Source organism: Phacochoerus africanus, chromosome 4, assembly GCF_016906955.1.
Source record: "Phacochoerus africanus isolate WHEZ1 chromosome 4, ROS_Pafr_v1, whole genome shotgun sequence".
NCBI lineage: Eukaryota > Metazoa > Chordata > Mammalia > Artiodactyla > Suidae > Phacochoerus > Phacochoerus africanus.
This window is the reverse complement of record NC_062547.1, coordinates 40,810,504-40,837,065: the sequence shown is the minus strand read 5'-3', so window position 1 is coordinate 40,837,065 and position 26,562 is coordinate 40,810,504. Positions and strand designations below refer to the sequence as shown.

At 48.7% G+C, this 26,562-nt stretch overlaps 1 protein-coding gene across 3 annotated transcripts in view; it reads left to right on the top strand.

Moving 5' to 3' along the window:
- Positions 1 to 26,562, top strand: part of NAV2 (neuron navigator 2) — a 365,905-nt gene that overhangs the window by 278,579 nt on the left and 60,764 nt on the right. For 2 of the 3 annotated variants that reach the window (XM_047776140.1, XM_047776139.1), the window contains exons 6-11: positions 5,092 to 5,230; positions 11,679 to 11,970; positions 12,718 to 13,420; positions 17,119 to 17,586; positions 22,481 to 22,641; positions 24,016 to 24,204. In XM_047776140.1, coding sequence (XP_047632096.1) covers positions 5,092 to 5,230; positions 11,679 to 11,970; positions 12,718 to 13,420; positions 17,119 to 17,586; positions 22,481 to 22,641; positions 24,016 to 24,204 — 1,952 coding nt within the window. Of the gene's footprint in view, positions 1 to 5,091; positions 5,231 to 11,678; positions 11,971 to 12,717; positions 13,421 to 17,118; positions 17,587 to 18,265; positions 18,332 to 19,721; positions 19,767 to 22,480; positions 22,642 to 24,015; positions 24,205 to 26,562 lie in introns of all 3 variants that reach the window. The other variant, XM_047776141.1, reaches the window with a different exon arrangement.

Below are 26,562 nucleotides of genomic sequence, written 5' to 3'. Positions count from 1 at the left end.
ATATGGAAGTTCCTGGGCTAGGAGTCAAGTTGGAACTGCCAGCCTACGCCATAGTGACAGCAATGCCGGATCTGAACCGCATCTGCAACCTGCGCCACCGCTTGTGGCACTGAGCGAGGCCAGGGATCAAACCTGCATCCTCATGGATACTATCTTGGGTTCTTAACCTGCTGAGCCACAACGGGAACTCCCAGGCAGAGTTAAAGGGATCATGCCAGTACGTCATAACTGTTAAGAAGTTTATGGACCCCGTGAGTCTCTAAGAGGGGGACAGAGGAGCCGGTATAGCCCACGTTCTCTTGTTGAGACTGCATCGTTATCCCAGAGCATCGTATGGAACCTTCCTTAGGATACATCTTGGAACTTGCTGACCATGATTTAAGTGGCTTATGACCAATTATAACACCCCGAATTTCAGGGAAAGGATAAGTTGGAGCTAAGTGATTTTCTATCTAGATAGACTCACCAAGGTCCCAAAAGATCCAGACTTGAGGGAGACGTGGCCAGTTTTCCAAGTGCGGGGACAGGTGTGGCTTTTGGCGCACAGACAGCTCTGGACTTCCTTCGTGTCCCTGCCCCTTCATCCTCCTCCTGAGCTTCCCACTCCCACTCCTCTGTGGGGTGGATCATCAGATCTCCCCTCCTGGGCCGACTCGGTTATGAGGACTTCCTGTAAACTCAGGATGGCCCTGCGATGCTCTAGGCACCTTGTGTGTGATACGTGCCACATGCTCCTCTGGAACAGTTATCTCGACCTCGAAAGGCCACAGAGGAAGAGCAGGTACAGACGGTTTCAAAGCAAAGAGTCTGGGGCTTGGATGCACGGGCATCTGTTCCTAACTTCCCTCCTTCCTCCTCTTCAGCCACACGCCTCTCCTATCCCCTTTCTTCCTTGCCAGATGATAGGAACTTTTAGATACATTAAATTGCCAACCCCAGACAGCAGATGCCATTGAACACTCATGGAATTTTCTTTTCCTTGTGAGAGCAGATTTGAGTCCCTGCCCGCCTGTTATATCATGCTTTTCCCAGCAGAGACTCACTCAGTCACCAGCCCAGGTGGTGTCATCTATGTATCACCCATAAGGCAGCTGAGGCCTAGAAGTTGTGACTTGTCAGGGGCTGAAGTGGGAGGGAGCCAGGCTGAGAATCCACTGCTCTTGGTGTATTTGCATCAGAACTTGCCCCGTCTGTCCTGCACATGAGTTCAGCCGGGAGGCATTTAATCACGTACTGGGTGTCTGGAGATGGAGGCCATGTAAGACTCGAAGTGCTGCAGCAGCGCCTGGAGGTGGTGGGGGGGGGAGGTAGGCTTCGAGATCAGAGAGGGTCTCACTGCCGCTTCTGTCTGCAGAGAGCCCTGGACGGTAGCTCTTGAAGCCTCAGTTTCCACCTAATGAAGAAAGGGCACCTGTGTGGGAATAGGAGCATTGCTGGGAATATGTGCAGACATTTTTGAATAGTTGGCACGTGGCAAGTGCTCAGAGAATGGCTGTCATGGTGAAAGATCAGGACAAAGGCCAAAGGGAGCACATGTTGTGAAATTAGTTCTGTATCTTTTTTAAAAAAAAAATTATTTTACTGAAATGGGAGGTCCTGCCGTAGCGCAACAGAAACAAATCTGACTAGGAACCATGAGATTGCGGGTTCGATCCCTGGCCTCGCTCAGTGGGTTAAGGATCCAGCGTTGCTGTGAGCTGTGGTGTAGGTCGCAGATGCGATTCGGATCTGGCGTGGCTATGGCTGTGGTGTAGGCCGGCAGCTACGGCTCCGATTAGACCCCTAGCCTGGGAACCTCCATATGCCGTGGGTATGACCCTAAAAAACAAAAAAAAAGTTTTATTGAGATAAAATAAATTTACAGTGTTGTGTTATTTCTGCTGTGCAGCAAAGTGATTCAGTTACAGATACATATTCTTTTTCATATTCGTTTCCATTACGGTTTATCAGAAGATATTGAATATAGTTCCCTGTGCTGTACAATAGGGCCTTGTTGTTTATCCAGCCTATATATAATAGTTTGCATCTGCTAACCCCAAACTCCCAATCCATGTCTCTCCTCCCCTCCTCCCCCTTGGCAATGACAAGTCTGTTTTCTACAGACAATTTTGCATCTTAAACCCAACTGCAATGTGGGCTGAATGACCCTGGGCAAGATGCTTGTTCTTTCAGCCTTGATCTCTTTATCTGCCCACTGGGGAGCATGATAGGTCCCTTGCAGGTGCAGTGGGAAGAGTGGAGAAATATACGATGTATCAGAAGCACCTGGCACAATGCCTGACACGTGGGATTGCACTTGTTAAAGTCACTAAGCAGGCCCCTGTGAGTACCTGGAAAGTAGGACAGACCTTACTGTGGAGAACAACTAGAGAACTGCGAGAGAATATAGAATGAACCCAAATGAGGAAGGTGGTATGGGAATTCGGAGGAAGGGATGGTGAGGGTGGGCCCGAGTATTTCAGAGAAGCCCTTCAAAGAGGATTTGGAACCGGATGGAGGCTCGGCCAAGGCAGTGGAATCACAGGAGGGAAGTCGGCTAAGCCTTGGAGCTGTGGGGCCCTCTAGCTACCCGCCCCCCACCCTGCCCCATGAGCTCATCCTCAGCAAGCTCCCTTCCTGCCTTTATCCCCCTTCTTGAGAACCATCTCTGTGCATTTCCCCTGCATTTGTGTGGGACCCTCCCGGTGGGCTTTGGTGGCTTTGGAAGCCAAATCTGTGGGCCAAAGGCAAAGGCGATGAAACCTGTTTTCATCAGGTTTTCACGAAGCCTCGTCTTCCTGCCTGATCCACAGAGCACAGGCAGGCATCTTGCAGGCTGGTGGAACCATCTGGAACTTCCTTTTGATTATGTGGAGGGGTATGGGGTGCTCCTGGCTTTCTGAATCTCCAACACTGTTGTTTGTTTTTGTTTGTTCTGGTGAGATAGAGTTAGTGTATGATATTGTCTAAGTTCAGGTATACAACAGACTCACAATTTTTAAAGGTTATTCTCTATTTATACTTATTAAAAGATTGATTATATTCCCTGTGCTGTACAGTATATCCTTGCAGCTTATTTGTTTTATACGTAGTAGTTTGTACCTCTTAATCCAATACCACTGTCTTGCCCCTCCCTTCTTCCCTCTCCCCACTGGTGACCACTAGTTTGTTCTGTGAGTCTGTTCCTGTTTTGTTATAGTCATTAGTTTATTTTTTTAGATTCCACATATAAGTGATATCTTACGGTATTCGTCTTTCTCTTGCTGACTGACTTAGTGTAGTAACCCATCCATGTGGCTGCAAATGGGCTGATTTCATTCTTGTCCATGGCTGAGTAACATTCCCATTGTACATATGCAACACATCTTCTTAATCTTTCACCTGCTGATGGACATTTAGGTTGCTTCCATGTCTTGGCTATTGTGAATAGTGCTGCTAGGAACGTTGGAATGCATGTATCTTTCTGAATTACTGTTTTTGTTTTTTCAAGTATTGTGAGTCACTCAGGAATGGGATTGTCCTGACACTGGCGTCTCTGAGGCATCAGGCTGCTACTGGGCAGTCCTTTCAGCAAGGCACACTATCGAGGGTTAAGTCAGTGCTTCATCCCTACACAGCCCTGGATGTAGATACTGGCCCTGCCCCTCCTCCATGTGACATGCCAGCCTCCCTAGGCTGGCCCAGTAAAGAGGGTGACTCTGGAGTCAGGATGACTGCCTCAAGTCATGCTGCATCTCTTCCTGTCTGACTTTGTACAGGGCATCTTACCTTTCTAAGGCTCAGTTTCTCCACTTGTACAATAGAAAAACAATACATTTTCCCACTTGATCAAATAGACCGGTTGTTGGAAGCTTACTTTGTAGGATGCTCAGCTTTGTGCTCCCATGTGTCTAAATTGGCAAGTATTCATTGAGCACCTGCTGTATATCTGCAGCCCTGCAGCCAGACGTGAAAAAATGCAACAGGCTTCATAGGGGTGGTGGCAGTACTGTGGGCAGAGGACCAAAGAAGGCCTCTCTGGGGAGGTGACACTTCAGATGAGAAGGAGGCAGGGACAGGTATCCAGGAAGAGGTAAAATAAATGCAGCATCTTGAACATGAAAACCAGAGCCAATGAGTGATGAAGAGCGGCCCAGAGACAGGACTGGATCGCAGGGTCCTGAGGGCCAGAGTAGGGAGTTTGGGTTTTAAGTCCCTAAGAAGCCATTGGAGGGTTTTAAGCCGTGGAGCATTAGATCTGATTTATATTTCACAAAGATCATTCTGGCTGCTGTGGGGAGAAGGGACGGTTAGGGTGCGGAAGAGGAGCATGGAGCCCAGCTGGCCTGTTGGCAGGGACCTAGGCAGAGATGAAGCCACTGGAACGTTGGGGCACTGGTCCCAGGAGGGTTGTGCCCACTGGGAGGGATGCTGCAAGCAGAGGTGGGAGGACCATGTGGTGGTGTTGGGAAGGAGGAGGTGGTAGTGGAGGAAAAGAAGAATCACTGGAGATTCGACTTGCGTGGGGGGGGATGCTGGTCTCGGTGGATGTGGGGGTTGAAAAATGAAGAACTCTTATTTCTGACACATCTTGGGAGAGAGAGGAGATAGAAATGCCAGTGGAGCTGACAGGTTTCTGATGACTCTTGCACTTTCCTCCCCTTCGCTAAGTTCCAGGAATGGAGTCCAGAGAATTTGTAGAGCAGCTCAGCTTCCCCTCTGAGCCCCTGGGAAGGAGCCACTGCTGACTCTTTCCTCTGCATCCCTTTTCAGATCCAATCTCTCTCTAGGCCTGGGAGGTAGAGACTGGTCTTTGTAAAGTTCCCAGGATGAGGTTGAGAATAGGGTGGCTGTGTGTATGTGTTTAGCCACCTCCTGTCAGGGAGGCACTCTCCCTTCAGGGGAGGGTACACATCAGCCACTTCAGCCAACTGCCAGACGGAAACAGATGGATGGCACCCTTGGAGATGAGTCACATTAGAGGCATAAGAGCTTTGTCTGGGCTTTATGACACCGGGAGCCTTCGGGGATGGTCCACGTGTGTGTGTGTGTGTGAGTGTGTGTGTGTGTGTATCATCAGGCGGAGCCGGCAGGCGTGAGAGCTCGGCGCTCACTGTGTGTTTGTCTTGGCAGCTGGGATGACAGCAGCTCCGTCAGCAGCGGGATCAGTGACACCATTGACAACTTGAGCACGGATGACATCAACACCAGCTCTTCCATCAGCTCCTATGCCAACACGCCTGCCTCCTCGCGCAAGAACCTGGATGTACAGGTAAGGAGCAGGATCCCTCCCAGGCTCCTCCAAGGCCCCTTCTCCTGACTGGGTCCTCTACCTGCAGGGGGAGGGCGTCCGGCAGTGGGGCGCTCCATCTGGGAGTGGGAGGCTTGCCTCTCTCACTGTGGTGGCCTTGGTAAAACGATGTTTCCTTTCCGCACCTCAGTTTCATAATCTATTTGGGGGAAAAAAAAAAAGATTTTGGAATCAATTGGCCATTCTTTGCCTGGAGGGTGTCCCCATGGCACTGTGATCCCTCAAGAGATGGGTTTGGGACAAGGCTAAGAGCCCTGGCCCTGGAGACTACTGTGTCCCCACCAGAGGTTAGGACTGTGGGTCACAGCCTCCTGCCAGTGTGTTATACTGGGCCCACAGTCTCACGCTCCTTTGGAGCTGGGTTGCATGTTAAGGTTTTTTTTTTTTTTTTTAGGGCCACACCCATGGTATATGGAGGTTCCCAGGCTAGGGGTCGAATTGGAGATGTAGCTGCTGGCCTACAGCATGGCCACAGCAACACGGAATCCGAGCTGCATCTGTGACCTACACCACAGCTCACGGCAACGCTAGATCCTTAACCCACTGATCGAGGCCAGGGATCAAACCCATATCCTCATGGATGCTAGTCAGGCTCATTAACCCTGAGCCATGACAGAAACTCCATGATTGCATGTCAAGTTTTTAAAGTGCATTATTTCATGTGAACGTGAGCTTCTGGTTTCTCTTGAAAAACCAGAAGATGTTGCTGCCTTGAGTCTACATTCTCCACATGGCAACAACCACCAGATGTCCAGGTGTCCGCCCCTTTGGGACAGGGCACCTATGCCTTGGGATGCTGACTGACTGCACCCTCAAATGTCTGCCCATCCCCCAAGGCCCTTGAGTTTCCAACCCCTGCCTTCAGCTCTGGGGTTGATGTTTCAGATGTGCTTCCAAAGCATTTCCTGTGGGCACAGTGACTCGCCCTCACAGCATCCCTTAGTGGTCAGAGAGGGTGGTTCTAACAAGCCCCTTTTACTAGTGGACAATGAGGTGCCATCCTCACAACTGGTCTCCACATTGGGACTGACCATGCAAGGATGGGTGTCACTGGCATGTGTGGACCAGAATCCTTTTCATGATGGGCCCCTCCCACCTGTAAGGGTAGCTGCCTTGGGTGAACCCATGTGACGGTTGATGGGGACAGTGTCCCAGAGGGACTTTGGGGAGGGCAGCACTGACACGGCCCCATTCTTCCACTCCCTCCTTCCATTATCCACTTCCCCTCTCACTCTGACAGACAGGAGCTGCTTTGGGAATCTCTTTGCTTTCACAGGCCTGAAAAAAAGGATGTGTCAGAGTGGGGGTATAATTCTGTCCTACAGAAAAGGATACATAGATTGACTGCTTGATGAAATCTGTCAAGTGTTGCCTGTGGTGTTGCCTCTGACTTCTGAAGATTTTCACTTCAGCAAGAATTACTAATTATTGTTGGTGAATGAGGGTGGGTTATGGTGGTTGTTAAGAAAATAAACTACCAAAGGAGTTCCCACTGTGGTTCAGCCGGTTGAGAACCGACCAGTACCCATGAGAATGAGGGTTCATCCCTGGCCTCGCTCAATGGGTTAAAGATCCTGCATTGCTGTGGCTGTGCCATAGGCTGGTCGCTGCAGCTCTGATTTGACCCCTAGGCTGGGAAATTCCATGTGCTGAGAGTTCAGCCCTAAAAAGCAAAAAAAAAAAAAAAAAACCCAAAAAAACCAAAAACCCAAAGCCACACCACCTGAGTGATCACTGTTTAATGAATTAGGCACAAGTTAGAAACACCCAGCCACACTATGTCCCTACCACTAGCCAAGTGTTATAATATCCACCATTTTCTTTTCCTGTCAACACTAATTTTTTTTTTCAGGACTCATTCTAATGTCAAGGTAACAACAACAACCAAGCTTCTAGACTGTTGTTAGACACTGAGCTGGGGAACTAAGAGAGAAGGATTGGCAAGACAGGTAGACAGACAGAATGGGGAGAGAGAGATCTATACATCAGTAGGGTTCTGTCCTCTTTACTTGCAAGATAGGAAGAAGCTTGCCTCTAAGACACTCAGGGAGCCATCAAAACACTGTTGGAATAAGCTCCTTGTCTTTGTTCCCTTCCTACCAAGCTGGGGTTAGAATCTATTGTCCACACTGATCCAGAGTAAACATCTGGGGTTTACAAATGATATATTTGAATTTGATTAATGCCAAGGCTCCCTCCTCTTTGACCAGCTCTTTGCTTTCATCTAGCAAATGTCACATCTGAAAAGCGTCAAGCATATTACACAATCCTGTCTTTGAATCAAGACCAGAAAGTTAATTTCAAGGGAGGGAAAGGGTTTACTGTGCACTGGGGGTTTTTTTGCTATAAAACCTGAGTTTAAAATATTTAAATGAAAATGAAGCACATAGGTCTTAGAATAAAATAAGGGTAGACTTATGCCAGGAGTTACTGAGATTCCTACTGCGATTTTTGTTTCTGTTTCTTCAACTGAAACTTTGATTATTCCTTGAAATATTTTATCCTTTTTTAATGATTTTTATTTTTCCCATTAGAGTTGGTTTATAGTGTTCTGTCAATTTTCTACTGTATAGCAAAGTGACCCAGTCACACACACACACACACACACACACACACATACATTCATTTTCTCACATTATCCTCCATCATGTTCCATCACAAGTGATTGGATATAGCGCCCTGTTCTGTACAGCAGGATCTCATTGCTTATCCACTCCAAATGCTGAGATGGCTTCTTTGGCATCCCTTTGTTCTTGTCCAGGGAGCGTCTGCAGGTATTTGAATCCACATAAACGGCAGCCTTCTTTCCCGCCTCCCCTAAGCCACTCTGAGGAGCACTAAGGGCCATTACTCCTCTCCCTGCAGCGCCAGGCAGGGGGAAGGTGTGCACTGCCACCTTCCCCAAGGCTCCTTCAGGTCCCCCTCAGTACTTCTTTTCCCGGACAAGCAGGAAGCACAAAGCCTCCAGGCAAGGCATAGAGAGGCAGGAGAGAGTGGCCCAGTGTGTCCCCTGGGAAAGCAGGGTGAGGACATGTTACCTGCTTAGGTCTTCATATTGGAAAAGCTTCTGAGGAACAGCCAAAAGGAACTGCATCTAAGGGATAGGGGAGCTATTGTCTGGAAGCCTAAGGAACAGGCTCATTGAGCTGAGGGAGATGGGAGGCAGAGGCAAGGGCAAAGCGATCCTTGGGGATAGAAGTCCCCTTTGTCTGTGAGTGATGGTTTCCTCAAGGATGCTGAGAAGCTCAGAGAGGGTCCTCCCTTGGCCAAATGGGCCCTGATCCTCAGCATTGGCCTCTGCCCACTGCATCTCTCTGTGCTGGTCACAGAACCCCCCTGCCTGAGGTCTGACGGCCCCTTGTCCAACTTTCCCCAGGAGACCTGGTGAGTCTGGTTGCCGTGTCAGGGAGAAGGTATGGTCTTTGAAATCAGGGTTGAGCTCCTAGCCCTGTGACATCTTTGGATAGGCTCAGCCTCTCCCAGCCTCTGCCTCCTCATTCATAAAATCATGGCAGTTAGGCTTATCTTGAAGGGTGAGTGTGAGAGTGCTATAGACAAACTTTATCTACACATGCTTTCTTGGTGCCTAATTCTTAATAGTTGCTCACATGTTTTCATTTCTTTTCTTTCCTCTCCTTTCCTTTTCCCCTTTCTTTCTGCTTTCCTCTGTATAACCTATCCCTCTGCCTCGCTCCTCCATTCTTGTCAGGAGCCAAAAGTTGACTGTTCTTCATATATTTATTTTGTCCATAGTGTCAGAGCATTTTGTCTTTTTTTTTTCCTTTTTGTCTTTTTAGGGCCGCACCCACAGCATATGAATGTTCCCAGACTAGGGGTCCAATCAGAGCTACAGCTGCCGGCCTACACCACAGCCACAGCCACGCCAGATCTGAGCCACCTCTGCAACCTACATCACAATTTACGACAATGAAAGATCCTTAACCCATTGAGCAAGCCCAGTGATCAAACCCGCATCCTCATGGATACTAGCCAGGTTCATTACCACTGAACCACGACGGGAACTCCCGTTTTTGTTTTCCTGTCTGTCAAACATAGATACTAGCACAAGTTTAGAGGACTAGATGAGCTAGTAACGTGTGCAGGGGGACACGGTGCCTGACAAGAAAGGTGGCAGGTGATGCTCCTTATTTCTCCTTAATTCTCTCATTACTGGGACTCAAACTTCGGCCAGTTCAGCGTCTCGACCTGCAGGGAATGATATGGGCATGAAGAGGGCAGCATGGCTTCGAAAGGTTTGTGCCCAATAGCAGGACAGACAAGTACCCTGTTCACCTCAATGCAAGACAAAAATAGGATAAATGACAAAAATAGGATTTTCAGAGGCAGGACCGTTGCTGACAGAAGAGCCACTGTTGATTGAGTCCCTCCACACTGAGCTCATTGAGTCCACCATCAGCTCCCTGGGACACCTGTTACCATCCCTGTTTCCTGCACAAGGTTGCAATCTCAGGGAAGTTCAGTCACGTCCTCCAGAGTCACACAGTGAAGAAGTGGCAGCACTTAGTTCTTAAGCTCGAGTCTGCCAGTCCTGAGCCCATGTTCTCCCCTGTCATCACGCCACATGGCAACACCTCACTCCTCTGTGCCTTGGTCCCGCTCCCTTGCTCTCAGAAGATTGGCCTCTCCTCTGCAGTCCCTGAGGAGCCTGGGCCCTTAGGGGAGAGCTCGCCCATCTTCCAGGCCTTAGCAGATCACCTCCCTCCCCCATCATCATCTAAATTGCATCAATGCCTGTATTTCCCTCTCAGATGTCTCACCCTTTTCCATTTATTTGTCAGCTATTTCCCATCCCCGCCTCTGGCATAGCATCACGGACTCCAGGAGGGGTGGGAACCAATCTTACTCACAGATCCTCAGACCCGCCGTGGTGCCTGGCAAACCATGAGCGTGAGAAAATTCTGGTTGAATACACGGGGAGGTTTAGAGGAAGGAACACTGGCTGAGGCAGTTGGGACACAGAGCGAGTAACATGAGTTTTCGCTCCTCTGTACATGTGAGATGAAGATAGTCCTACTTGCCTGCTTACCATCCTGGATAGGAGGCAGTCGAGATCAGATGAGGTCATTTTGTTCAAGTGTGTTCACTCATTCACTCGTATACTCGTCAGGCCTGCATTGGGCGCCTGCTGTGGGGATGCCTCTGTCCGTGTCCCTTGCTACGGCTGAACGATGAGCTTCCCGCAGCCCAGAAGCACTTCTGCCCTTCTCTCTCTGGTGCCTGGTACCTAGCAGGAACTTCAGCATATGTTTGAGGAATGACAGAACAACTGAAAGCACCCATGAGGTGGCAGAGGTGGGGAGAGGGAGGCTGTGGAGGTGACAGAGCTGACTGAGCTTGAGCTGCCTGTCTATATGTAGCTTTGGTCCAGTTCAGCCAGTGTATTTCACTGCTGTTCATACTGCTCTTGGATGACAGGCATCAGGCCAGATTCTTGCCAGGGGTCACTGTGAGTTCCTTCCTTGCTGGGGGTGCCCACTCCTGGCAGTTGTGTCTCAGGGGAGCCGCCCTCAAGTGTGGCTGACCTCCCTTCCCCATTCACTGCACTGCTTCTCCCTCTTGAAACCTCAGACAGGCCCCAAGCCCCAAGCCCCAGGGAGGCCCTCAAACCTTTCTGGTTTGAGGGCCTTTCAACTGCGGCAAATCATTAACATCACACTTCTGTCCCCTCCTGGGCTCCACGGCCCAGGTCAGGCCTCTTCCAAAGAAAGCTGGCTAATTATATCCCTTGTCTGCACCAGATCCCACAAGAGGAGCAACGCAGTGGCATATAAATCGAGCTGGGGTGGGAGCAGGTACCCTCTGGCTTTTAACATCAGGGGGAAGTGGCTTTTGAGGATTTGCTTCCTCTCAGCCCCTCTCTCTCCCTGATTCGAAGGGAACATGCCGCCGCCCTCGCTGGCTTGCACTTCATGTGTTAGACGGTGGCGCTGTGCTAGATCCGAAGATCTCACTGCCGGTGGAGTGGTGGGGAGCCGGGGAGCCGGCAGAACAAAGGGACATGGGCTGCGAGGCAGGGAGCTGGGGAGAGACGAGGCTGTCAGAGTTAGAGCGGGCTCTTTGCCAAGGGGCAGAGCTGGTGCCTGCGTTCTTGCCACATCTCCGTCTGCTGGGTCCCTTCCATGGGGCTCTTTCCCTCTTTTTCTTTGGGCCCCTTTTCCTCTCCACCCTCACTCCCTTCTAGGACATACTCAGATTCTTTACTTTCATTGGACCCAACAAATCAGGCTTTCTAACAAGATAACCAGAGGACAAAGGCCTAAACATTATCAAGGAGTCCTCTCTCATTTTCCCCTTAATGTGTCCAGCACATGGACATTTTTGCTCAGGGGTGAGGGGCTCCCTTCACCTGGGGCTCGAGAAGGACTAATTCCGAGGGTCTCCTTCACAGACTGACGCCGAGAAGCACTCGCAGGTGGAGAGGAATTCCCTGTGGTCGGGCGATGATGTCAAGAAGTCAGACGGAGGGTCAGACAGCGGCATAAAGATGGAGCCGGGGTCCAAGTGGAGGCGGAATCCCTCTGACGTGTCTGACGAGTCCGACAAAAGTACGTCAGGCAAGAAGAACCCCGTCATCTCGCAGACGGGCTCGTGGCGGCGGGGCATGACAGCTCAGGTGGGCATCACCATGCCAAGGACGAAGCCGGCGGCCCCGGCAGGCACACTCAAGACCCCGGGAACTGGTGAGTCAGAGGCGCGCACTGTCTCACGTGCCCACGTGTCAGTTTCAAAACCAGAACCGTGGTCACTCCAGCAAGGACTTGATGTTTTTAAGTCCCTGTAAATGTGCAGGTATTTCTTCTTAAGGTTTAGACTCTGCTCATAGCTTTCAGAAAGGTTCATTTTCCTTACCTTTTTCCAAGTGGAAGCATGTAAGCATGTGAGCCTCTTAAACTCTGAAGATGGGTTCCGCTGCCGAGGCATGTTGAATTGGTTTAAGCCTGTACTGGGTAAGAGCTAAGATACCCGGTGAAGGCTATTCAAGGGCATACGGTTACGAGCTGTAGCATGTTGAGCTCATGTTGTCTGTGAGGTAAGGCTGTGTATAAAACAAGGGCAGTGTTTTTGCAGGAAGGTCAAGTACCCCTGAAATGTTAGGGGCAGCTTTTTAATGGACAGAGGGAGAAAGGTCAGTAAAAAGCAAGATTTCTCTCCCAGACATCAGTGATTGGCTGGCTTTGCTTTATTCTGGGTAAATTTAGACTGCTTTGCAAATGAGGAAAATCATTGACATCTCCTAAAAGGCTCAGAGTGACAGTGGTAGATGAGATTATCTTTAGCAAAAGCTCTTTCCTCTGTCTCCTAAGGGGACTGCTTTCCCCCAGGAGAAAGCAAACCAGTTCTTTGGAGGAGGGGAGGATTTTAAACAGACTGAGCTGCGTGAACTGGTTTCTGGGTTTGCACACTAACCTTGCTGATTTCCCTCTTAGGAAAAACCGACGATGCTAAGGTGTCTGAGAAAGGAAGGCTGTCGCCTAAAGCCTCCCAGGTGAAGCGCTCCCCATCTGATGCCGGCCGCAGCAGTGGTGACGAATCTAAGAAGCCCCTCCCTAGCAGCTCTAGGACGCCCACCGCCAACACCAACAGCTTTGGGTTCAAGAAGCAGAGTGGCTCCGCCGCTGGCCTGGCCATGATCACAGCCAGCGGTGCCACCGTCACCAGCAGGTCAGCCACACTGGGCAAAATCCCAAAGTCGTCTGCACTCGTTGGTCGGTCCACCGGTCGGAAGACAAGCATGGATGGGGCTCAGAATCAGGACGATGGGTATCTGTCTCTCAGTGCCCGGACAAACTTGCAGTACCGAAGTTTGCCAAGGCCCAGTAAGTCCACCAGCCGGAACGGGGCTGGGAACAGGTCTAGTACCAGCAGCATCGATTCCAACATCAGCAGCAAGTCAGCAGGTCTGCCGGTGCCCAAGCTGAGGGAACCTTCCAAAACAGCGCTAGGCAGCTCTCTGCCCGGTCTGGTCAACCAGACTGATAAGGAGAAAGGCATCTCATCCGACAATGAGAGTGTGGCTTCCTGTAACTCAGTGAAGGTGACCCCAGCAGCCCAGCCGGTGTCCAGCGCAGCTCAGGCCACTCTCCAGCCAGGGGCCAAGTACCCTGATGTGGCCTCTCCCACGCTTCGCAGGTAAGTGGGTAAATGGCACTGAGCAGAACTGGAATACACAGAATGGCATCCTGGATTAATAATTTCCTGTTTCTTAATGGAAGCAGCCTCTTTTTTCCTCCACTTCAGTCCTCAGGTGAAGCCGTTTGGTCAGACGCTGCCAGCAGTTTTGCAGTCAGCTGCTCATTTTCCCCCACTGGCATGAGAACCACACACCTCTGGGATCATTCGTCCTGAGTTTGACCCTAGGTCCACCCTAATTAGCCACCACATAACTTCACTGAATGCTTCTGCCCGCGTTTCCTCATCTGTAAAATGGGGGTGATGTTACCTACCTGAGAGTTCTTGTGACCATTAATCTATGTCACCATATCTGACCCATAATAAATACTCAGTAAAAGTTAGCTATTATTGAAGATGAGAGCCTATTATACCCTTAAATCTGGAAAGGGAGCTCAAAGTAAACAGACAGTTTTTTTTAATCTCTGGCTCAGATTCCTCATCATTATGCCAGACAGTGATCACGGCCAGATCTTTTTCCCAAATAGTCTAATATCCCCTGCATACTTTTTTATACTGCATGCATAATTCCAAATTAGTCTCTGAAATTTTAGCTTCCAAAAAAAAAAAAAAACCTCTTAAAGCACAAGTGTTTCTGAAAAAGAGAAATTCATTTCCTATTACCTTAAAAAGGCATTTTCCCACATTTGCATACTGGGGAGAAATTTATGCATGAAAATGTGATTATTCACTTTTTCTAACAGCTTCTTTTCAGTTTACAACTTTTACCTCTTCATAGTATCTCCTTTAATAGCCACTAGAGCATCCTCAAAACTGCAGCTGCACAGGGCAGAATTCATCCTACCTACCCAGGAAACTCCTTGTCGTAGGAAAGCGCCAGTCCCAAAGATAGAAACTTTAGCAGTGAAAAAAATAAAAATTGTGTGCATATGTACATATTTGGGGATGAACAGGAATGTTTGCAAAGACTTCAGAAGCAGCATTCCACATGAAAGGTATAATGAAGCAGTTCACTGTGCTTTGTCTAGACTTGATTATTAGAATTTCAGTAATGATTATTTTTTCAAGGGCAGGTCCTATTGGGCTGCACTTTGTTGTTTTAACAGGTTGCCTTGTAAATGAAAATTTTCTCTGCTTCTTGCCTCAAGTCTTATATGTAATATTCGCTCTTTGGTATTATAGATTTCCTTTAGTAACTACAAAGGCATTTTACTAGACCCTTAGGCTAGTGTAATAGAATACTTGAGAATGCAAGCAGCCTCTTAGGCTCTGCATTGAGCACCTTTCAGCCCATTCCTGGCAATTACATTTTTCCTAAATCGTTAAGGTGTTCTGAATTCCCTCCTGTGTATTAGTATGGAGAAGAAGAATCTTAGGTGAAGTGTGATTGCTCCCTTGAAATGGTTTGAAGGACTAACAGACAATAGATTGGGCTTTCTCTGTGTAGTTACATGTAGGATGAATAATAATGCCTAAAAAGTCAGAAAAAGGTAGATTATAAGACTGATGCACTGCCTACTGCACTAAGGAGGCAACTAGAAGAAGGTGGATTAGCTTTTGGTTTCGTAACAACTGGAAGTACTTAGCAATGGTGCCAGTTAGCATGTGGAGTAGGGTAGTGAGGTCCCCATCACTGGAAGTATGTAAGCACTCTCAAGCCAAGATTCTACAACAGGATAGTTCTTTCTTTATCACCAGGCAAAAAGTGTTCCTTATCTGTCACCAGACGTTGTGGTGAAGGTTAATAATGTGTTCGCTTATTTATTTTGACAATACTTGAAATATCTAAGGATTGTTTAGAGGACAGAAATCAAACTCACATTACTTTGGGTAGCCAGATGACAGGAAAACCTGCTTATCATAATATGATAATATGTAGTAGTATCTTCTCTTCAGAGATGCTTGTTCCATAGGGTTTTTAAATTTGTTTATGCTGGAGTATAGTTGATTTACAACGTTGTGTTAGTTGAAGGTGTACAGCAAAATAATTCAGTTATACATATACATATATCCATTCTTTTTCAGATTATTTTCCCATATAGCTTATTACAGAAAATTGAGTAGACTTCCCTGTGCTATACAGTAGGTCCTTATTGATTATCTACTTTATATGTATAGTCGTATGTATCTGTTAATTCCAAACTCCTACTTTATCCCTCCCCACTGTGTTTCCCCTTTGGTAACCATAAGTTTGTTTTCCAAGTCTGTGACTCTGTTTCTATTTTGTAAATGAGTTCATTGGTATCTCTTCTTTTCTCTTTCTCTCTCTCTTTTTTTTTTTGATTCTACACATAGGTGATATCATATGATATTTGTCTTGACTTACCTCACTTAGTATGATAATCTCTATGTCCATCCATGTTGCTGCAAATGGCACTATTCCATTCTTTTTATGGCTTAAGTAATATTGCATTGTGGGTATGTACCACACATTCTTTATCCAGTCTTCTGTGGATGGGTATTTGGTTTGCGTCCCATGTCTTGGCTATTGTAAATAGTGCTGCAGTGAATATTGGGTGCATGTATCTTTTTATATTATGGTTTTCTCTGGATATATGCCCAGGAGTGGATCATATGGTAGTTCTATTTTTATTTTTTTAAGGGACCTCCATAGTGTCCTCTATAGTGGTTGCACCAATTTACATCCCCCCCCCCACAGTGTAGGAGGGCTCCCTTTTCTCCACACCTTCTCCAGCATTCTTTGTAGAGTTTTTGATGATGGCTCTTCTGACTGGTGTGAAGTGATACCTCATTGTGGTTTTGATGTGCAGTTCTCTAATAGGGATGTTGAGCATCTTTTCATGTGCCTTTTGTCCATCTGTATCCATCAGAGTTTTAGTGGATAGAATGAAGCCCTTACATTACTAGAGCATGAACTTTAAGACCTTTGACTTTAAGACAATTTCTCCATCCTACTCTCTAGCCCTCTGTCAAGAGAAGAGGGAAACGTGTGCCATTCCCTGTATTCTGATAGCCCGTTTTTGGTCCTGGGCAGTGGAGGAGATGACAGGGAAAAGCATTTGTGTGTGACTGTCACAGAGACACAGTTCACACACAGACTGTCTGGTCTGACACCTTGTGAATGTATCACTGGGTTTTGTGTGTATCACTGGGAAGTACTGGTTCTCTGGCTCTAAACGACGCATCTTCCAGGCTAGGCTTCCATGTGACAATAAATCTGTGAAGATACATTGCCCAGGCCACCTCCTGATCTAGACTCCTGTTCCTGATTATACATGTTTGCCTAGAGATCAAAGAAACCAAATCCTTTGGAACTGAACTGTCATAAATGGAGTGCCTGCTTTGTGCGGGGGGTCATGGATACAGAGGTGATTAAGACATAGCCCTTTTCCCTCTAGCTGTTTCCCGGGCAAGGGCAATTTTCTAGTTACTCCATTTATGGAAGGAAAAAGGAAGCAAGATCTTGGACCAGCGAGGGATAGGCGGAGAAAATTACTCCCCATCTCCCTTTGGCTCAGATCCAGGGTCTCAGCTGCAGCCTGGAACATGAAGGTGAAGCCTTTGCAACACCAGGGCTCAGGCCCACTGTGTGGCAGCCTTTCCCAGTGGAGCCATTTCAGTAAGAAGGATCATGCCCCCACCCCAGGGACTCTGGCTGGCACTGTGCCCCACCCTCCTCTAATAACCCGCCGTTGGCCTTGGGTGTTCAACCCACACAACCCTTTGTCTCTTCACAGACTCTTTGGTGGGAAGCCTGCCAAGCAAGTGCCCATCGCCACAGCCGAAAACATGAAAAACTCAGTGGTCATCTCCAACCCTCATGCCACCTTGAGCCAGCCAGGTAACTTAGAGTCCCCCTCGGGCAGCGGCGTCCTGAGCAGCGGGAGCAGCAGCCCTCTCTACAGTAAGAATGTGGACAGCACCCAGTCCCCTCTAGCCTCCAGCCCCAGTTCCGCCCACTCGGGCCCCTCCAACAGCCTCACCTGGGGCACCAACGCCAGCAGCTCCTCGGCCGTCAGCAAGGATGGCCTGGGCTTCCAGTCGGTCAGCAGCCTCCACACCAGCTGCGAGTCCATTGACATCTCCCTTGGCAGCGGAGGGGCACTGAGTCACAACTCCTCCACCGGCCTCCTCGCCTCCTCCAAGGACGACGCCCTTACCCCCTTTGTCAGAACCAACAGTGTGAAGACCACACTGTCCGAAAGGTTGGTGCCGTGCACTTGGCTGCCTTTACCTCCCCAAAGACGCCCTTTCAAGAGCCAGAAGATTACGTTAGGAAGCCCAGAGGTGAATTCACCTTGGCTACGAGATTTCTCTCTGATCGCTGCCATCTTTCCACGGGGCAGCCAGTTTGGGGTGGAGTTAAGCCCGGCTCTGCTTCCTCTTATCTTTCTCATTGCGGTTATTCTTAGTGCGCGGAGCGGCTAGAAGTCTCAGGGGGCAGATGTCATACTTCCATGCAAAACAGCTTTCCGCCTTTGAGGTCCTTCCATTTTATTCTGCTTGTTTGTCCACGGCATCTTTCTCCACCCCTCGTGGTTGTGCAGGCGCAGTAGGTGGCGGTGGCAGCCTTGGAGCGTGGGGGGCGGGGTACCCCTTAAGCAGCTAAGCAGATGCGCTGGTCCTCGGGGCCAACACCGTCCTACCGAAGGGGTGCGGGCCAGTGTGATGGAAAATCAGGAAACCAGAATGGTCCTCAGAGCTCTGAGTCTCACTGCAGAAGTGAGCGATACGTGTCCTTTTTCTCCATGTGGGGAAGAGAGCCAGTATCAGCACTGGGCGTGAAAGAATGTTCTAGTCGTTGTGTATAACAACCCCCCACCCCACCCCCTTCTTTCCCATCTAATATTCCTTCTCTTGTTTTCCACCTGCCTGGACCTCTAGCCCTCTCTCTTCCCCTGCCGCTAGCCCTAAGTTCTGCAGAAGTACTCTGCCCAGGAAACAGGACAGGTAATGATATCGTAGCCTGGAGACCCCACCGAGCCTCCTAGCTTCCTCTGCTTCCCCTGTGTCAAGCCAGATGTTTTGTGTGAGGCTGTTGGCCTGCGGCTGCCGCTTGTGTTCGTGGCCCCGGTGTACACTGTGACCCCGCCCCCCTTCCCCCCCACCAGACATGCCAGTGAGGGTCTGTTCTGCTGTCCACAAGCTCAAGAAGGGGTGGAGTGCAGCCCTCCCCACCTTTCCCTCAAACCTGCCACCTGACGTGGGGCGGCAGAAGCTCTCCCTTGCATCTCAGCCTCCTTGTGGCATGCTCCCGCCTCCCAGCTTCCCCCCTTTCTCCCCTCCCCCTCCCTGCCCAGCAGCGATCTCCCACCCACCGTGAGGCTTGGCCCCCACCTTTGTCTCCCCAACCCCGCTCCCCACCTCCCCACGCAGCTGGCGCTTCTCCCTCTCCAAGGCCTCTGCTGCAGCTTGGCGCTACCTCTCGCAGGCGCTTGTGCTCCATGTGCCCATTTCCTGTAATGATAAGACTCTGTGGAGTGTTGAGGCTTGACACACACGAAGAGGCTTGTTGGCCCCCCAGCTGCCCTGTGGGTGGGCCTCTGAGATAGACATTGACCTTACATTTGTGGGGGAGCCGCTGGCTTGGCCAAACATAAAAAGCAGATGTTGTTTCATGTTAGGAAAATTTTTAAAAAATTAATGAAAACCCACTTCACCCCGTCAACAGCAAAAACTTTTGTTTTTGGCAGACTCGAAGACCAAGGCTTTAAACCTTGCTCTTTGGAAACCTGAATGCCTTGACTTTTATCAGCCGGCAGGTTATAACACGCTGGGCCCCTGCCCAGGGCCCAGCTCCTAGCTACGCCCAATGAGGGCCTCGAAAACTGAGAGGGACCTGGAATTCCCTTGTTCCAGATGAATTCCAAATATGCAGACTGCTGGCCTCTTGAAACCCTCCGAGTCCCTTGTCTCACTTGAAGTCATCGCCAGTGGCTCTTGGGGGTGGGCCGGAGCTAGTTAGGGCTGCAGGAAGCCTGGCATCTCCCTCTCCGGGAAGCAGTGGCGGGCCAGATGGGCGATTGGGCCGCCGAAGGCATGGGCTCTACGTCAAGGTGGGGGCAGCCCCTGAGTTTCGCTTTGACCCCGTTTGGAAAAGGAGGAGCCGCTGGGGCTGAGTGGCTCAGGCCTCCTGGTGACCGGGCTAGAGGGTGCCCGGGTGTGTGCGCGCGGCCTGGGTCTCCTTCCTTCCCCGTGGCTGTGGCTGTGTTGCATGCAGTGGAGCTCCCTGGTGAAGTGAGTCTCTTCCTCCAGATCCTCCTTAGCCTTCCCCTCCTCACATTGCCTGCTTCCCTTGTGCTTCTCTGAGGTTCTCATGTTTGTTTTAACTTTCCTACAGTGACCCGCACCTTGATAGGAATACTTTGCCTAAAAAAGGACTCAGGTATCTGTGTTTCCTCCTTGCATCCATGCCATCTGGTGTGGCTCTGGGGCTTGGCTGTGTGACCCTCTCATGGCTGGTGGGGGTGCGGGCTGGGCTGGGGTTCCCGCTTTGGCCACTGCAGCAGGACCCTTTGGATGACGGCTCCGCTCGCAACCCTCTCGTTCTCATCTCTCCATCTGTCAGCTTATGTGCTTGAGCAGAGGCTGTGCTCCTGCAGGCTTCCTGTGGTCTGATCATCTCATGACAACCATCCCGAGCAAGCCTGGAGAGCATTACTGCTGCCTCTGGGGCCAGTGGGTTTACTCGCTCATCATTTCGCCATGACCATTCTGTTCACGGGGCTGTCTTCCAAGAGAAAGGACATGACTTGTAGCATGTTGATTTATCAGCCAGGACACGAGCAGAGGGGAGAAATATCCACCACCTCCCTCCCGATTTGAAGACATTTAACTTTTCGGCTCATAGGAAATTGCCAAAGACAGATGCTTTGCACTTGTCTATCTATATATTCTAATCAAACATCCTGTCAGTTTTCCATGCTCAAGACATGGGTGTGATCAGTTTTTGGCGTAAAGGGAAAAAAAAGACGACACGGAGCGAATGTCCTTTCATTCACTCTAAGACTTGGCTTGTTTTTGGCACTGGTCCTGGTGAAACAAGATGCTCTAAGTCCCATTGCTCACCCCATCCACCTCACTTTGCCAACCAGAGGAACTTCAGTTCTAACGCCTGCCCCATGATCTTAATGTCTACGGTTGCGGCTGTCATTTCTCCTGCTCTAAACACCTCATTCTTTATAGCATCGGCTTCACCCTGCACTAAGCATTCAGTGCTTTCGCAAACATGGAACTTGGAATGAAATGTTTCGTTGCTGTCATGTATGTCTGTAGTTAATAACCAGCAGCTCTTAAGACTGAGAGCCTTTTGAACAGTAACAGGAGGTAGGTATCAATGCTTCCTTTCAATAGGAGTTCTGAGTAAAGCCAAATCTAAAAATCTGAAAATAAAAGTATTGGAAAAGCCCCCAACAGATGTCCTAAGGGAGGAAGGTCAGCACAGGGGCCTTAGAGCGGGGAGCAGTGAGGCCTTTTGAATTTAGCAGTTTTCATTATGCCTGAAAGGGCTGCTGGTCGGCACCCAGGCTAATGCTTAAATCATGGCCACTCTTTTTTTCTTTTCTCTTGTTTTCCTTTTTTGGCCACCCTGAGGCATATGGAGTTCCCAGGCCAGGGATCAGATCCAAGCCACAGTTGCAACCTATGCTGGATCCTTAACCCACTGTGCTGGGTGGGGCATTAAACCTGCCTCCCAGCGCTGCAGAGACACCACGGATCCTCTTGCACCACAGTGGGAACTCGTCATGGCCTCTCTTAACATGAGTTTGACATGGATACTCCACTGTTGCCCCAAGAGGAAGCTCACGTCTTTGAATATTAACATTTCGAAATGCTGTGTATATTTCTGGAACAGATCTATCCTATGAAAAGTGTGTAGCTCTGGCTTTTAAACATTGTTTTTTAAATAAATTGAGACTAAGGATATGTGACAAGCAATCCTCAGACAAGTGGTGTGACCCACAAACTCCAACTATGTAAAAACATGAAGGCAGAAACATTCTTATACTCTTATGCTCCCTCTCACTGTGACTCCCTTTCTAGCTCATCCCTTCCAGACACACATATCCAATACCGACACACCGGCAAGTCCTCATCCTCAGTCAAAAGAACCCCTCTATTTCTGTAATCAGTAGTCACCCCGTGGTAATCTGTTTGTAAATCCAAAGTGCTCTGGCCACTTGGCACTTGAGAAATCCAAGATGCTGCCTATGGGCATAATGAGAAGAGCTTAGATTTTAGAATCAGACAAATATGGATCGAAATTTCGGCATGTGATTCAAGCCAGGCCATCCTAACCTCTCCTGAAACTGAAATGGGATTAACAGCGTCTGCTTTGCTGGGAGGATCCGAGGCTTTCAGGGAGATAATGTCTGTAAAGGCACTGGGTCCTTTGGAGACATTCAGTGCATCCTTATGAAATGTGTTTCAGAATAAATGAGGAGGTGGATGCATGACTTCTGCAGACCCTCTCCTGTGCGAAGCCCAGTGATTTGGGGGTCCCTGTGTGAAGACTGGTTTCTGCCCTGTTGCAGCAACTACTGTCAGCGCCGGTCTCCTCACACCTTCCTTTACGTGTCTGGTTTCTGATACCCTGTGATTCATGGCCACTGATTTGCGCTCCAGGATGTAGATGCCATGAGCTATCTAATTAAAACTTCCTCAGAGCTCTGACAGCAGCTTGTTTTGTTGCTTCAGTCCTGTCAAGATGGGGGCTTTGAAATGACACTGTCATGAATCAACATGTTACAGATACGCCCATGGAAGGTTCCTTTGAGCATTTACCAATCTCGTTCCCCTGATGCAATTCCCTCCAAACTGAAAGGAACTGAGATTTTCCCCAAAGACAGCCAAGTAGCAAAAAAGATTTTGAGAAACTGTGAGTTTCAGAATGTATAGCGATTTGATTTTTCAAACATCATCTTTGGAATACGTATAATATATATATATATATGTATGTGTATATATATATATATATATATATATATGTATGTATGTATGTATATATATATATATATATATATAAATCATCAGCCCCTGGGAGCACATTTTCCTAAGTGTGGTTCGTAGTTCATCCTGGCCTGATTTCTGTCTGTCCAGGTATACCCCCACCTCCCAGCTTCGCACTCAAGAAGACGCGAAAGAATGGTTACGGTCCCGCTCTGCAGGAGGCCTGCAGGACACTGCCGCCAATTCTCCCTTCTCCTCTGGCTCCAGTGTAACTTCTCCCTCCGGAACAAGATTCAACTTTTCTCAGCTCGGTGAGTAGCCCCTTGGCATTAGCTGTGGCGATCAGCACCTTAGGGCTGAGGGTATCTTGCATTTTGAAAGTGACATGTGGTCACATCGCTCTTCGTATCTGAGCACCCCGAAGCAGTGTAGCTTGATTACAGGAGATTGATGGCAAAAGAAAATAGAAATGTGTTTTTGGTTCTCGAATCAGTCGTGTTCTCTCCGTGGTGGGTAGAGGTAGGGTTATAGCAAAGAGCAAACCATCCCGTGGAATGAAAACAGTGTATTCTAAGATCTCTGAAGCATATCCCATGTTTGGTCATCGTCATTGCTTTATTAAACTGGAAATAAAGCCCAGGTTTTGATTGAACAAGTGTTCTTGGAAATGCCTACTGGTGACATAATGCTTTGACTGGCACAGTGAGGAAAGGAAATGAATTTGTATCAGGGTCCCTGCTGATATGTCAGTGGATGCTTTTTTAGAGAAACAGACGCCCACACAGACTCATAAATAAGGTAAGAGACAACAGCCCAAAGCTTTATAGGAAACCATGTAAAAACTGAATATGATCAGATAGCGAGTGCAAGATACAGTTAGAACAAAGAAAGAACAGCCCTGGCTGGAATGACTGGGCAAGGTTACACAAGGGTAATAGGATGAGAGCTATGCCTTCCAAGACTAGTTAGAGAGGGAAATATTTTTTCCAGTCTCCTTTTGTTCTTTAGAGAGGCAGCCTTTTCTGATGATTGTGAATAATAAAATCTCTTTAAGGACAGGTGTGGCTTGTAAACAAGGCTTAACTTTTCACTTTTAATGAATTGAGTGGATACTTCGGGAACAGTCTGCATTTCTGAAATGGATACCATTTTAATAGGAAAGCCAGTTTTGGCTAAGGTGGATGCACCCCCTTTGCACTGAAGCTCTGTAGGCATCATTATGAAATCTTCCCCATCTGAGACAGTGAGACCCACGTTCATGTTATCCTTCCCCAGCTGTAATGCTTTGAGGCTGGAGTTTCTTGTCATGCACAAATGCTTCCCATCTGATCAAAAGCCCGGTTGGACTATTTTGGGCTTTTGGCTTTAGGGCGAATTGTTCCAGATGAGCCCAGAGAGTAATTAGCTCATGCCTGGAAGGTGACACTAGCTTGTCCGAACGTGCCAAGTTGGAAAGCTGAGGCCCAGAGCCTCGCTTTGGAACTGACCCACCTTTCCTCCCTTATTTTTAGCTGTAAGTGTGTTACTCAAACGCTGGTGTGACTACCTTTGAGAAGAGGCAAGGGAGAGAAGCTGACAGGGACGGAGATGGCTGAGTGTAGGCTGTCTCCTCTGCGCCGCCCCCTCATCAGGATTTGAACGGGGACGTGAACTTCCAACCTTTTGATTGATTCCTTTCCTTCCAGCGAGTCCCACCACCGTCACCCAGATGAGCTTGTCCAACCCAACCATGCTGAGGACCCACAGCCTCTCCAATGCCGACGGGCAGTATGACCCGTATACGGACAGCCGCTTCCGGAATAGCTCCATGTCCCTGGATGAGAAGAGCAGAACCATGAGCCGCTCGGGCTCATTCCGGGATGGGTTTGAAGAAGGTAAGCAAGCAGGGAGATTCCCCTTCTCAAGCTGTACCAAGTGAATAATGGTCCCCTCTACCGAGTTGACTTTGTTGACCTAAGAGCCCACCTGGATGAGGTCCCAGCTCACCCACGTACTCTAGGGGTGGGGCTTTGAATAGTAGGGTCTGACTCAGTTACCCTGGCAGGACTTTATCAAAGAGGCTGCTGACAAAACCCTGGTGAACCCTGGAATTGACCAAGTTCCACTCGCAAGCTTCTCTTGGACCTGGGCTCTCGCTTCTTGGCATGGGCCTCCATCGTGGGCGCACCTTCTTGGAAGAGCCAGTTACTGGAGAATTCATTTCCCTGTCCCAATGCACCTGCATGGCTTTGGGGGGCTGGGGGCAGAGTGCCTCTCCACTTTTTTTTTTGCTCCAGAATTTTCTATGTCTTTTCTCAAGTAGCAGTTCTTTTTAAGTTTATTGCATTCAGTTATGCCCTTTTCCTTCTTTGCTTGTTAATTGAGAATATTTGAGATTGGATTTTTCTGGATTATTTATTGTAATTAGAATTTGGGGAGAAAATTACGATAGGCATCTTCACCAGCCATCTTCCTAACTCAGTTCTTTTCTCTTTGTTCCTTCAGTCAAGGTGCAAGTTAGGGGAGCAAGCAGATAAAAACGTTGTAAAGGGAGTTCCCATTGTGGCAGAGTGGTTATGAACTTGACTAGTATCCACGAGGATGCAAGTTCAATCCCTGGCCTCCCTCAGTGGGTTAAGGACTGGTGTTGCCATGAGCTGTTATGTAGGTCACAGATATGGCTCAGACCCGCGTTGCTGTGGCTGTGGTATAGGCCAGCAGCAGTAGTTCCAATTTGACCCCCTAGCCTGGAAACTTCCCTATGCCACAGGTGCAGCCCTAAAAAGACAGGGAAAAAAAAAAAAAAAAAAGGGTGTGAAGGCACATCTCCCCCACCCCCTTAAAGCTTCTCAAAGATGGGAAGATAAGTCATTGCTGTCAGTACCACTGACTAATAGTTAAGAATATCAGTTCTTACTACCAGGGTTTGCATTCCAGCTCTACTCCTTAGGTATATGGTCTTGGACAAGTTACTTCATTTCTCTGTGCCTCTGTGTTTTTCACCGATAAAAGAGAAATCCCTAGCTCATGGAACTATGAGAATTAAATGAGATAATATCTACAAATCTTAATCCAATAATGTTAGTACCTGTCACAGCCTGGAAAGTCAGCCTCAGCATTGATGTCCTGGCAGCTGGAAGTCCCCAGTCAGAGGAGGGGGGCTCTTGGAGCAAATGGAGCCCAAGTCAGGGGCCATTGTCCTCGTTGTGCTTTTTTTGCCCATGACAGAGCAGAATGGGGGCTGGGGAAGGAGTCATAGGTGCTTCCCTCTGCTCCTGGTCCCTGTGAGAGTGGGGAGATATGCTCAGCAACCCCCAGGTAGGAAAGAACAAATCAACTTGTGACTGCCGAAATCCCACTATGAGTCAAGAAGGAGAGAAATGCAGGATGCTGGCTTCTGCTTTGCCCAGTGTTCTTTTTTTCTTTTTTTTTCTTTTTTTTTTTTTTGTCTTTTTGCTATTTCTTGGACCGCTTCCGCGGCATATGGAGGTTCCCAGGCTAGGGGTCGAATCAGAGCTATAGCTGCCAGCCTACGCCAGAGCCATAGCAACACGGGATCCGAGCTACATCTGCAACCTACACCAGAGCTCACAGCAATGCCGGATCCTTAACCCACTGAGCAAGGCCAGGGATTGAACCTGCAACCTCATGGTTCCTAGTCGGATTCGTTAACCACTGCGCCACGACGGGAACTCCTTTTTTTTTTTTTTTTTTTTCCAGTGTTCTTTTTAACAGCAGTTTTAAAGAGTTTAGTTACAGAACACTTCCCCCCTGGTTAATCTTCCTTAATTCTCTCCACTCTGATTTATGTATCATTTGCATCCAGTGGCATCCAGTGAGCAGACACTACTCTGTAAATCCATATATGGGAACCCCTGGGACAGAAGATTAAGGAAAGGTGGAGCCTGAGTTACCCAGAGTGTTTTGCTGAATTTAAGCAGAGAAATCAGTGCTGTCACCACTCAGAGCAGTGATAATGGAGGATATGTTGACCCTAACGTGGAGGAGCAGACAGTCTGTCTTGAGCTTTTTTCTGGTCCGTGGGTGAGCCACGCGTGGCCACAGCGCACTTGCCAGCCCTTGTGACAATGGCTCGCATCTGGAGTGTGCCCATGCTGTATTTATCAGCTCTGCCCAGTGCACATCTGAGGGAACCATGTTCGGTGCTGCAACTTGTCCATACAAGCACACTTTGCCTCCTGAAGGTCCAGAGCCATTACAGTATCATCATCACATGGCTTTTATTTATCCCA